Genomic DNA, 12,137 nt, shown 5'->3' with positions numbered 1-12,137 from the left:
TGCCTGATAAAAAGCTCTTAATTCTTCGACTTTGAGTGGAGAGACAGCCCTGCCTGATCAGGCTACATTTCCATGGCAACCATACCCCTGCACATGCTCAGCATAATCGGCGTTATCTAGTTTTTGGCAGGGTACAGTGTGCCCACCAATCACTTATGGGGCATTTTCAAGGCGTTAAGAACCCTTCAGGAGGCATGAGTTGCTGTTAATCTCATTTTCACATTTGCCCGTCAGCTGGTTTAAATGATACAGTAACAATGGAGGATGCATTTTCCAGTGTGTCCCAGCAGCCTTTTATTTCTCCTTAAAATGTTTTTGTCCTTAAAAATTGTTTGCAGCTAAAATAGAAAGAGGAGGTATAATCCAAAGCCCTTCTGACAGCATAATAAAAGTGACATGCTTTTATAATTTAGAGTCACATGAATATGGATTTCCAGCCTCCACGTGCATAATAACTTGTGATTGCAGCTTCAAGTTTGTTACTCAAGGCTGCTTGTCCATTCTCATGTCAGCTTCTAGAAGGAGGTTGGAAAGCTTTGACCTTGTGGAGCAGGTCACATTTTAAGTGGGCTTAAAAGCCCACTGAGTCATTTCATAATCGCTGATTACTGATGGTGTAATGGTGGTGTTAATATATTCTATTAAATGCTGCTGCTTATTTTCTTATTTTAAGGTTATTACAGAGAAGGCTTTCTGGCAGTGCAGCATGCAGTGGACCGAGCCATTATGCACTCTTACAACAGAACCGCTGCCTCGCACCTGCTGCGTCCTATCAGAGTGGTCATGTCACGGTTCCCCTACCCTGCTTTTAAATATGACGTCTTCATCCTGGCTATTCAGAACCAGCTGCCCTTACTACTGGTGCTAAGCTTCACCTACACCTCCCTCAACATAGTACGAGCTGTGGTGCAGGAAAAAGAAAGGAAGCTCAAGGTATGTTTTGCGAGCCTCTGTATGAGCTGGAGGAGTAATAAAATTGCCAGACTCTTTTAACCTGTGCTTTTTTTTTTGTGCATTCTAGGAGTACATGAGGATGATGGGTCTCAGCAACTGGCTCCATTGGAGCGCTTGGTTCCTCATGTTTTTACTCTTCCTCTCCATTTCAGTGTTTTTTGTTACTCTGCTCCTCTGTATCCAGGTGAGCCAGTGTTAAAAAACTGTCTTTGCTTACTGCACATTCCCGCCTGTGATGCCTTTAGCATAGCAAAAGAAACCATGGTACACATACCAGACTAAAGGTAAGAAGGTTGTCAAAAAATGACATGAAATTCAGAATTTTTTAGTGTAACGTATATAAACGCCGAAAGTGTCAGCTTCAGGCGATGATGAGCTTGTCCTGATGTTTCTAAACAAAAATAAATAAATAAATGGAAGAAATGGAGATTCTGAGTTCATCCAGTTCTCAAGAGATGCCAGGAGCAGGGAGAATTTCATGGTTTGATCCAGGAGTTGTATCACAGCCACTTTCATGCATATTTCAGCATGTCAGTGGGGCAGTTTGAGGTCTTGTTGGCAGAGTTGTAACCACATCTGAGAAATCAGAAAAATAATGTCTGACCTGGAGGAGCATCTGGGTGTCTGAGGTAAAATAGCATTATTTTACTATTTGTATATTGAGTGCTGCTTTGCATTTTGAGCTATGAGCACACTTGTTCCCATATACAGTGGTCTGATTGGTCAGATCTCTTTATTTCCATGGAAAAAAGCGTAAAAACCGAACTTGATCAGAAAAAATAAAATGCTGCAAATTTGCCCGTGAAAGTACGCTTATGTAAAGGCCTTTAGCTGAAACTCACGCAATATGCTGTGATGTCATGGCAGTAAGTGCCCCATCATAAGCAATAACAGGTCATAAAAAAACAATCGGTGTCTGATGTAAAGAGAAATGGCAAACAATTCACAAAAATGAAAAGGCAGCCCACATGCACTGAGCTGATTCTTTAAAGGGGATCAAACTCATTTTAGTTAACAGGCTCATACATCCCAATTAAATCTCAAGTGGGCTTTTCCACTAAAGCCAATACAGAATAACCTATAAAAACATTTATAAGTTGAAAGGCTGCAAAAGGCTGTAAAAGTGACACAGCTGATCTATGCTTACACAGGACACATTGCTTCCTGGTAGAAAATACAGTAAAAAGCCCATAAATGATGCCCTCCAGCCCAAAAAGCTGTGAAACAGCTATTAGGCTGGATGGGACCCTTTGGCTGGCCTATGTTTGACACCCTCGGTTTAAAGATTATAAATGTTGTGATTACTCAGACCCAATCTCGTATTTTAGGTGAGCCCCAACGGAGCGGTGCTGACCAGCAGTGACCCCACGCTGGTCTTCGTCTTCCTGCTCGTCTTCACCGTGGCCACTATCAATTTCAGCTTCATGATCAGTGCCTTCTTCTCACGAGGTGTGTGTTTCTGTCACTCCACTCATTTCTAAATGATAATATAATAATAATAATAATAATAATAATAATAATAATAATAATAATGTCTCTTTTTGACTGCTGCTGTCTTGCTTTGTAATGTATGTGCGAGAAAGAACTTTTCACTTAATTTCCTGAAATGCACGGTGTGTCTCTGAGACCAAAGTTTCTGCTTTGTTCCTTTAACTTTGTCTGCAGAATGCACACAGCAGTAAAAAAGAAAGCTATGTTTTATTTGTTGATTTGCACAGAATAATTGGATTTCTTTAGCGGTTGAGTATAGCACTTAATATTTAATGATTTTTAGTTTGTTTTTGCCGTTTCTTGGTGATCAGAAGTGTTGTGTTCCCTTTTAAAAAAGAGCAAGTCACTTTCAGTTCTTTCCATCTTCAGTCGAGTGAAATTCAAGCTCGCCTGCTTGGCCTGGACAACCTCCCCAATAAAGGAAACTATTTAAATCTCTCCTTTCCCATGATCCCTTTCCTTTGCTCTCTTCCTCATTCAAAGCTCCTCATTCAGACTAGCAGCCTCCTCTTTCAGCTTTCTACAGTGAAGTAGCTTGAGCTCCAAATGCTTCTCTGCTTCAGTGTCTTGCAGTATTTTCAAAGAGCACTTATTTGCTTGTTTTTACTTTGATTTTTTTTTAAATTTCCACTTGCTCTCATAAGAAACATGAACTCTATGACGGTAATGCCTAGGCTTTTAATTGAAGGAAACACCTTAAAAACCTCCATTTAGTTGTTTACACTGATGTTTTGACTTTCTCTCACATTCAGATGTACTGGGTTTCTGCTCTGAGTAATGAATATGATGTGCTTAGTCACCTGCCCTGACAGTTTTCATTTGGTGCTTGAACATGAAAAGGTGCCCTGCCTTTTCTCTCTGAACAATGCTCTAATTGTAACATTTGACAACCTTATTAAAATCATTAAAACTAATCTCATTGAACTAAAAAAATCCCAAAATAAAAATAACTCTGTCATGTTGTTTTCCTTCTGACCCTAGACAATGAAATCATTATATATTGAACCCCAGCTGGGTTCAAGGGTTTTGGTTCTAAGTGTTGACTTGGAGGCGGTAGAGGAAGAAGGGGGAGACGAGGCTTTTGCAGAAAATTGGCAAGAAAAAAAAGGATCCTTGAGTGACCTACACGGCAATTTTTAAAAAAAACAACAACAACAAAGATGGGCTGTTTTTCTCCCCTCGCTGTCTTTGTACGCGCAGCCGTGTGCACATACCCAGTGATGTGGTTTTTAAGAATAGATGATGGTACTTTGTAAATGCATGTTCCAAGCAGGCTCAAAATGTCACATTGTCTGTAACAAGTGGTTTTTGATGAGGTCTGTCAGGCTGCCTACAAATGGAAGCGCATTACTCTGCTCTGCTTTCTTCCCCATTTTGCTCGTCTCTCTTTTGTCCTCCTTAATGCTTTCTTGTAGCTGCACTCAGGCTCGTCTGCCTATCAGAGAAATGGGTTTCTCAGCAAACGTAGTTCTTCTCTCAGTTATTTTCTCCGTCAGCTCTTGTCTACGTGTGTCTGTTTGAGTTTATCAGGTAGCATTTTGCAGTGTACCTCTTGGGTAACTCATGAGTGGACTGTATAGCTGACTGTTTTTAGTTGTCAAAGCCATATATATATATTTTTTAAGATGACTGTTGAGTCTGTTTCTTTCTCTTCTGTGTGTTCTTAGCCAATGTGGCGGCAGCAGCGGGGGGCTTCATCTATTTTCTCAGCTATTTGCCTTATTTGTTCCTGTGGCCGCGCTACGACTTACTGAGCCATTCCCAGAAAGTGTCAGCTTGCCTTATCTCCAATGTGGCCATGGCCATGGGCGCACAGCTTATAGGAATGTTTGAAGGCAAAGGTGAGACTTTGATGCGGCAATGTGGCATTCCCAAAATTTGCGATTATTTGTGCACAGCTTTGAAAACATGGAATTTTAATATTAATATAGGTTAATTTTGTCCGTGCCTTGCTCCTCAGGTACAGGAATCCAGTGGTCAAACCTGTTTGACGCTGTTACGGTGGACGATGATTTCTCCATGGCCCAGGTTCTGTGCTTGCTGCTTTTCGATGCTGTGCTGTACGGGATGGTGGCCTGGTACATGGAGGCGGTGTTTCCTGGAGAGTATGGCGTGCCTTTACCATCGTACTTCTTTTTACTGGTATGTTTTAAAAAGGCGTTACTGATGATGTGACAGTAAACGATGAATAGATGAGGGGATATAAGCATGAATGGCTATTTGCGAGCCAAAATTATGAAACTTTTCTGTCTCTCCTTTATTGGCAGCATTAATACCAAGTAGTATTTCAAACTTGAAAGAAACACTGCAACAAATGTAGTCCAATGCAAACACGATGCCGATCATTTTGTTTTTGCAAGTTCAGCGTAATTTGACTCATTTATTACATTTCACGCTGTGCTCATTAACACATTCACCTTAGTACTTTCCTTCCTGTGAGCTCTGCCAAGTTAAATAGGTATTTTCATGCTACCAAAGTCTGCAGGTGGGTGGCGTTAGGCAGCACTAGGGAGTGTCAGTGGCCATTGTTGAGATCTGTTATATCCAAGAGCTTTTCTCTGATAAAATGAAGCTGCTCTCAGTGAAAGTGGTTGTCACATACGGGGGCAGAAGAGTTTCCAAACTAGAGGTCTCAACATATCGACCAGAGGAAGCCTTGGGTTCAGCTAGTTAGAATAACAGGAAATGTCTGAGTATCTAGAGCCAAAACAAATAAGGTTTATCTATATAACAGCTATGAGCGATCACGAAATGGCGTGCCTTTATAGACATGCGCGCCTACACAAAAATAAACTCCTGCTAACCTTTTTCCCAGTTGTCAGGAATTTAAGGGACTGCCAGAAGGGTGTGGATTAGATGTTGACGCACTTTCCTCCATGTCCATTGTGTGAGTGGGTGTCAGATGGTGTTTCTGCTCCGTAGAAAGGGGAGGTTTGACTCCGGTCTTTAGGAAGTGAATCAGGAGGTGGTTTGGCTGGGAAACAATCTCTTCATGCAGAGTGTACATGAACAATAATAATGTTGGCTCGATCTCTCTTTCTTGTGATTAAGTGAATGATTGTGTTCCTCTTCCTTCCTTACGTCAGTGGATGATTACCTGATTCAGTGATAAGTCAGAACACACTGTGTGTGTAATATACGGTGCTATATTACACACACACCGTGTGGTTAATATAGGATGCTATATTTGATGTTCTCCTAGTAAAATTATACCGTTAGATATACTGGAAATGAATAGTGAAAATTTGGGGTAAAAGTTTTGAAAGAAATGCTGGTTTACTCCCCTTGTCTTCCCTGACTGTCTTCCTCTGCAGCCTTCATACTGGTGCAGCACCCCTCGCATGGCTTTGGTAAATGAGAAGGAAGAAGAAGAGGATGCTGAAAAGGCCATGAAAGGAGAGTTTATAGAAGAAGAACCTGCTGGACTCGTGTCTGGGATAAAGATTAAACACCTCGCTAAGGTGAGCAGCAAAACACTATGATCCAGAGAGTAACCATGACCACTTTAGCGTACGCTGCAGATGCCCCAGTGGAAAAGAAAGGCCACTAATAACTCCACCATAGTACTCAGTGTTACTACTAAAAGGTAAATGGACAAGAAGGTTACGCTTCATGCATTCCATTTCTGCTCATGTCACGCGTTTTAACAGGAATTCAAAGTGGGCAACAAGACACGTCAGGCCGTACGAGACCTTACAGTGAACATGTTCGAAGGACAGATCACAGTCCTGCTAGGACACAATGGTGCTGGGAAGACCACAACATTGTCTATGCTAACAGGTTAGACGCCTAAATGCACATGTAAACAAGCAATAAATACACACACACACATTAAACATGCCCCCTAAATAAAAAAATTGAACTACCTTCCTTCATGTTTCAGGCCTGTTTCCTCCCACCAGCGGCAGGGCTTATATCAGTGGTTACGACATCTGTCAGGACATGGCTCTGATCCGACGCAGCCTGGGACTTTGTCCCCAGCACGATGTATTGTTTGATAACCTTACAGTACGAGAGCACCTGCTGTTCTATGCACAGGTATTTACACACTTATGCACTTTTATGTAAAAATACATCTCTATGTACTACACATCCACTATAGCTTAATGTTTCCACTTGCTGTTATACACATTATAGTACGAGGTGTTCACACTGATTCCATTAAAGTGAGTTTAATTGGTTTTGTTTATTAAAAACATTAAAAGCAGCACAAAGCATGTTTTTATTGTACTTTTATTACCTTTTTTTTAACCATGTTTTTGTCTTTTTCCTCGCACAAAAACTTTGTATGAGTTGAGTAGCAAGTGAACTTCTCCATTTTCTGCACTTTCCTGCTGTCTCGCAGCCTCTCAGTTTGTATTAACGTAAATTAGCTGCAGAAAAAACAGATGACAACCTGATCCATTTGTGTTGTCTACTTTATATCCAGCTGAAAGGCTACTCCAAAGACAAGATTCCAGATGAGGTGGACCGGATAATCCGTATCTTAAACCTCGAGGATAAGCGACATGCTCGTTCCAAGACCCTCTCTGGTGGCATGAAGAGAAAACTTTCTATTGGGATTGCTCTCATTGGAGACTCCAAGGTCTGGAATTAAAAAAACAACAACAACCAAAGAACATTATTTAGAGTCATTTGAGTAAAATGTGTAAGTATGGGCGGACTACTGCAAACCTTCTTTTCCTTTCTGCCCATCTGCAGGTTGTCATGTTAGATGAGCCCACATCAGGTATGGATCCATCAGCACGACGTGCCACCTGGGACCTTCTGCAAGGGGAGAAACGTGGCCGCACCATCCTGCTCACCACACACTTTATGGACGAGGCTGACCTGCTCGGTGATCGAATTGCCATCATGGCAGGAGGAGAGCTGCAGTGCTGCGGCTCACCACTCTTTCTCAAGAATAAATATGGTTAGTGAAACCATACTGTACTCTCAGATGGATTCTTGAAAGGCAGTTTTTCTTTCCTAGACTAGTGGTGGTATTACAAAAGCATGCATTGAAATTTTGCTGTTTTGTTTCAACAGAAATACTGCACGTGGACCAACTCACATGCAGTTTAACTATTCTTGGGACTGATTCTGTAAATGTCTTATGTAATATTTTTAACCAGGTGCCGGATACCACATGGTGATCGTCAAGGATGCTCTTTGTAACGTGTCCGAGATCACCCGCCTTGTTCACATGTATGTTCCCAATGCCACTCTGGAGAGCAGCGCTGGAGCTGAGCTCTCTTATATTCTTCCCAAAGAAAGCACCAGCAGGTGAGCATTGATCATACGCACAAAAACACAGCGTGTGGACTGACCTCTTTGTAAGAAAGACAACAGGCTAGAAGTCACACCGGGTGAAATGAACAACTAGTATTAGACTGAAAAAACTGAAAGACTCGGGGTTAGACATACAGGGACATTGGAGTTATTTCATTCAAGCATACAAAGAAAAACAGCAACTGAATAATAAAATAGTCATATAATAAAAGATGTAATAAACTGTAGTATTTTAACACATTATGCGCAATAAAATGTAGTTATTTAGGAAATTGTTCTGCTCTCACATGTCTTTTTATTGCAGACGATTATGTATGTATGGGGAAGGAAAAGAACAAAGAAAAAAATGGAGTGAGGGAAAAGCACAGAAATATTACTGTGAACTGTTAGAAATGGGTCAACAGATTATACAATACCACAAATTGAATCAGTGAATGTATTTAATAACTCAAGCCAGCTTCATTAAAAATGTAACTCATTTTCACTTGACTACTGGTGACATGATTATATTAAATAAAGGTAGCAGCAATTTTGGCTCTGTGTTTTGTTTTGTTTTTTTAATTTTATAATCAGACTCTTTGTTGCTTTCTATCAGGTTTGAATTGCTGTTTGCTGAGCTGGAGATGAACAGAGAGGAGCTGGGCATCGCCAGCTATGGTGCTTCAGTAACTACTATGGAAGAGGTTTTCCTCAGGTAGGAAATATAGGACAAGTGACAGTTTTTCTCTCCCTTAAAGTCACTTTTCTCTCGGGTATCACAGAAAATTAGTCTCTGATCTGTAAAAATACATTTTTGTAAAATTAAAAGCTTTAAAATGACTTTAATGAAGGATCACAAAGGCAATAAAATATTTTCTGGGGAGAATTTTAGTGAAGATGGGGATAAAACTGGTTCAGAGCGTACTTAAGTAGTAGGTTTAATTAAGTTCAACTGACTCGGATCACATGGAGGACATTATGTTTGCTATCAAATGTTTGCTCTAAAGTCTGTGAAGATTCAGTGAATTTTGGAGAAGGAAGTGGTTTTCTTCCGGACGTTTTCAACAGTAGGAGTTGAGCCTGCACAGAAAAAATGAATGCTATCAGAACCTCCTTCCACAACACACGGCTCCTTCCCTGTCATCAGCTTCCAATGTAATCTAAAACAGAGTATGCTGTTGCAAAAATGGGTTAAAGGACACTATGGATCGAAGCGTGACAATGATATTTCTCTATATAGTGTCGTCATCAGTCAGGTATCACTTGGAGCCAAACGGTGTGCAGACCTTTCCTCCTTCTTTTACGTAACGTAAGATAGTGTTACAATCACAAGCAGCAGTGTAAGACTAAATGTCTTCTAGTATATAAAACAGTATGGACGTGATAGAAAAGGTTATAGTTGCTTCTAGTCGTAGGTATAAGGTGTTCAGTGCCTGAATCTTTTACGCTTTACTGAAAATCGTTTTTGGAATTTGTGGAACTTTAGACGCCACCTTTGATAGAAATAAAATATTAAAAAATTTTCTTGCAAACCCAACTCTTTTCCTGATACACTGCAGTCCCAGCCGCCTTATTCAGTTATTTTTTCTTCCCCTTGGATTTAATATGCGTATCTGTGGCAACGATCACAAGACCGCGTCCACTGCGGAAGGCTTACGCTGTGCTACTTCAGCTGGCACGAGTTTAACATTTGTATTTGCTGCTGTTCAGGCCTCATTATTTATGATTCATACTGAGAATCCAGCAGCGTGTTCTGGCCATTGACACGTTGCACCAAAGAAAAGCTGCTGTTGGAGCGTTTGGTCGTTTAGCTTCTTTCTTTCATTCATATTTTACAGCTGAGTGTAATAACTCCATTACACAATGCTGCCAATTAATTTTTATCAAACTATAATTATTCACAACAAATAAATCACCTTTTAATAGTGTTTTCCTGAGATCTAAATATGACATTTTGTTGCTAATTTGTTGTGCTGGGTGTTTAGGAGGTATAATGATGTTGAGTTGAAAAGCTTTAAAATTTAACTTCTGTGTTTTTTATTTTTTTTCTTACTTGTGAAAGTACATTTCACAGATAAGTGGCGTATTAAGAATATAAAACTAGACTGTACGCTCACAAAGGCACTCTGTGAGCCTCTCATTGATTATTGAATTATAAATAGGCCCAGAAATATTTTTTCCCTGCTGTCTGTGCTGAAATGAATTAAAATGTTACAGATTGAATAGATTCTTCTCTCCTCACGTTTCTATCATCAACAGTTGACTATTTAATGTTAAACTATCTAAACTATCTAAATTTTATTTTTATTTTTTGTGTCAGCTATAAAACCAATGGTGTTTTTTTTTTTCAGTGGATAAAATGAGATTTATTTGTGTTTCCAGAGTTGGAAAGCTGGTGGACTCTAGTTTGGATATCCAGGCGATCCAGCTGCCAGCCCTGCAGTACCAACATGAGAGACGCTCTCATGACTGGACCATGGATGATGCCAGCAGCATCAGCGGCTTGACTGATGTCACTGACTTCACAGACAGCGGGACACTCATCTCAGAAGACTGCTCCAACATTAAGCTGAACACCGGGGTAAGACAGAGGAATAAAAGCGATGCTCAGCGTCTTTTTAGCGAATTTGCTCTGCTGATTGAAGCTCCCATTTTCTCCTGTAACAGGTCAGACTACACCTGCAGCAGTTCTATGCCATGTTCCTAAAGAGGGCGCTGTACAGCTGGAGAAACTGGAAGGTGATGGTGGCTCAGTTCCTGGTCCCTCTTGTCTTCACTGTTGTGGCTTTATTTGTGGCACGCACCCTTCCCAGTCATAATGACGCTCCGAAACTGAGTCTGGGACTCAGTCGCTATGGTCCCACCAGGGTTCCCGTTTCTCTGCAGTCTGGGGCGGGACCCCTGGCTTCTGCCTGGGCAAGCGTATACGGTTCCCAGCTCTCTGCCCAGCTTGGCGAACTTACCAATGCTACTGGTAAGCGTAACGAGTAGGACAAATGCTTGGTGTTGCTGCTCACTTTTGGTATTTACTGATCGTAAGCCTTCGTTCTCCCTGTAGACTTCAACGATTACATCCTAACTCAGGCGGACGAAGAAGGAGGCAGCTTTAACGAGCACTGCGTGGTGGGCGCTGTTTTTCGAGGTAGCAGCAACCACTTCGCAGAAGCTACAGCCTACTTTAACAACGAGGGCTACCACACACCTGCCACAGCACTCATGATGGTGGACAATGCCCTGTTCAAACTTCTAGCAGGGCCGAACGCTTCCATCCAGGCAGGCAATTATCCCATGCCACGCAACCTGTCTGAGAGTGCTCAGAACCAGCTCTCAGAGTGAGTAGAGAAAGGATGGGGTAGTATTTGCTAGCAGTGGGAATCAGCAGATATCCCATGATGCGATATTATCACAATACTTCCTTTAGGATTCAATATTATTGTGATTTCTAATATTTTGTTAATCCGAAGCATCACAATAACACATATTGCGATTTTTCACATTTTTTTCAACTGCAGATTAAGATAAAAAAGTTCAACTTTTGACGATATCTGAAGTCAGTCTTCCATCAGTGTTTGATTTGGTCATTACATGCACTCTGTTTCTATTAATACAGCAATTAACTGTCATAAATTGTTGAAAATCACATATCTGTTGCTGTATACATAGACAGGAATTCCCATTTAACTATTACAGTCGTGCTTCAGCAAGTCTAATGAGTCGAGTCCCCTCGAGTTGTGCTTATTGACAAAGATGACAACATGCTGGCAATCTGTTTGCAGATTTAGAACGATTATTTGCAACACTTCGACAATCTCCCTGAGAGTGAACGCAGTCAGTCCAAGTCAGACTGCAGTAATTTTGCCTCCTGCCACAGGCGACCTGTACAATCATGAGTGAACAGCTAAAGGCAACCATTTAGTCGCCACAATTTGCAATCGATCACAAAATGTGAAAAACAAAAAACTCTATATAATCACCACGCAGCCACCATTTTTTCTTCTTTTTTTGGAGATGCAAGGAGGTTGCTTTCCTATTTTGACTTGTGGGACTGAGCCAGTAGCTGGCTCTGAATTAGGACGTAGTGTTGGCTGGTTTTTCAGTTGAGCCAATTTAATGTTTCCTCTGCTCTGGATGTTGGTGCATGAGATGAACCTTGTTGCTCATAGTATTTTAATTTTTATTTTTAATTAAAAATTTTCAATTCTATGCTGGATCAGTTCCCCCCTCCAGCCATAGTATTTGCTCAGTCTCAAAAACTTCAAACATTCAGACTAATTAATAGAAGTTAGTTTAAGAGCACAGTTCCAAGCAACTTAAAAATCACAGAAATTAGACAATATAAGTTAGATTTTCTCAATTTAGTCATTTTTGTATGTGATGCGTACACCTAGGGCTTTCCTTGAATCAGAATTTTAGATTTTTCTAAAAAAAAAAAAAAACCCAAA

The 12,137-nt window shown here is 40.7% G+C and overlaps 1 protein-coding gene across 2 annotated transcripts in view; it reads left to right on the top strand.

Moving 5' to 3' along the window:
• The window catches only part of abca3b (ATP-binding cassette, sub-family A (ABC1), member 3b), a 31,047-nt gene that overhangs the window by 9,999 nt on the left and 8,911 nt on the right, over positions 1-12,137 (top strand). For both annotated transcript variants that reach the window (XM_084925917.1, XM_084925918.1), the window contains exons 6-20: positions 674-933; positions 1,022-1,138; positions 2,283-2,403; positions 4,113-4,286; positions 4,406-4,587; positions 5,760-5,906; positions 6,096-6,225; positions 6,329-6,483; positions 6,875-7,030; positions 7,147-7,357; positions 7,560-7,710; positions 8,312-8,410; positions 10,078-10,276; positions 10,363-10,669; positions 10,754-11,027. In XM_084925917.1, coding sequence (XP_084782043.1) covers positions 674-933; positions 1,022-1,138; positions 2,283-2,403; positions 4,113-4,286; positions 4,406-4,587; positions 5,760-5,906; positions 6,096-6,225; positions 6,329-6,483; positions 6,875-7,030; positions 7,147-7,357; positions 7,560-7,710; positions 8,312-8,410; positions 10,078-10,276; positions 10,363-10,669; positions 10,754-11,027 — 2,683 coding nt within the window. The remainder of the gene's footprint in view (positions 1-673; positions 934-1,021; positions 1,139-2,282; positions 2,404-4,112; positions 4,287-4,405; positions 4,588-5,759; positions 5,907-6,095; positions 6,226-6,328; positions 6,484-6,874; positions 7,031-7,146; positions 7,358-7,559; positions 7,711-8,311; positions 8,411-10,077; positions 10,277-10,362; positions 10,670-10,753; positions 11,028-12,137) is intronic.

Source organism: Perissodus microlepis, chromosome 4 (assembly GCF_051167445.1).
Source record: "Perissodus microlepis isolate ML-2025 ecotype Zambia chromosome 4, ASM5116744v1, whole genome shotgun sequence".
In the NCBI taxonomy this organism is placed as follows: domain Eukaryota; kingdom Metazoa; phylum Chordata; class Actinopteri; order Cichliformes; family Cichlidae; genus Perissodus; species Perissodus microlepis.
Note: the sequence above shows the minus strand (reverse complement) of the source record. Positions and strands in the feature narration are given on the sequence as shown.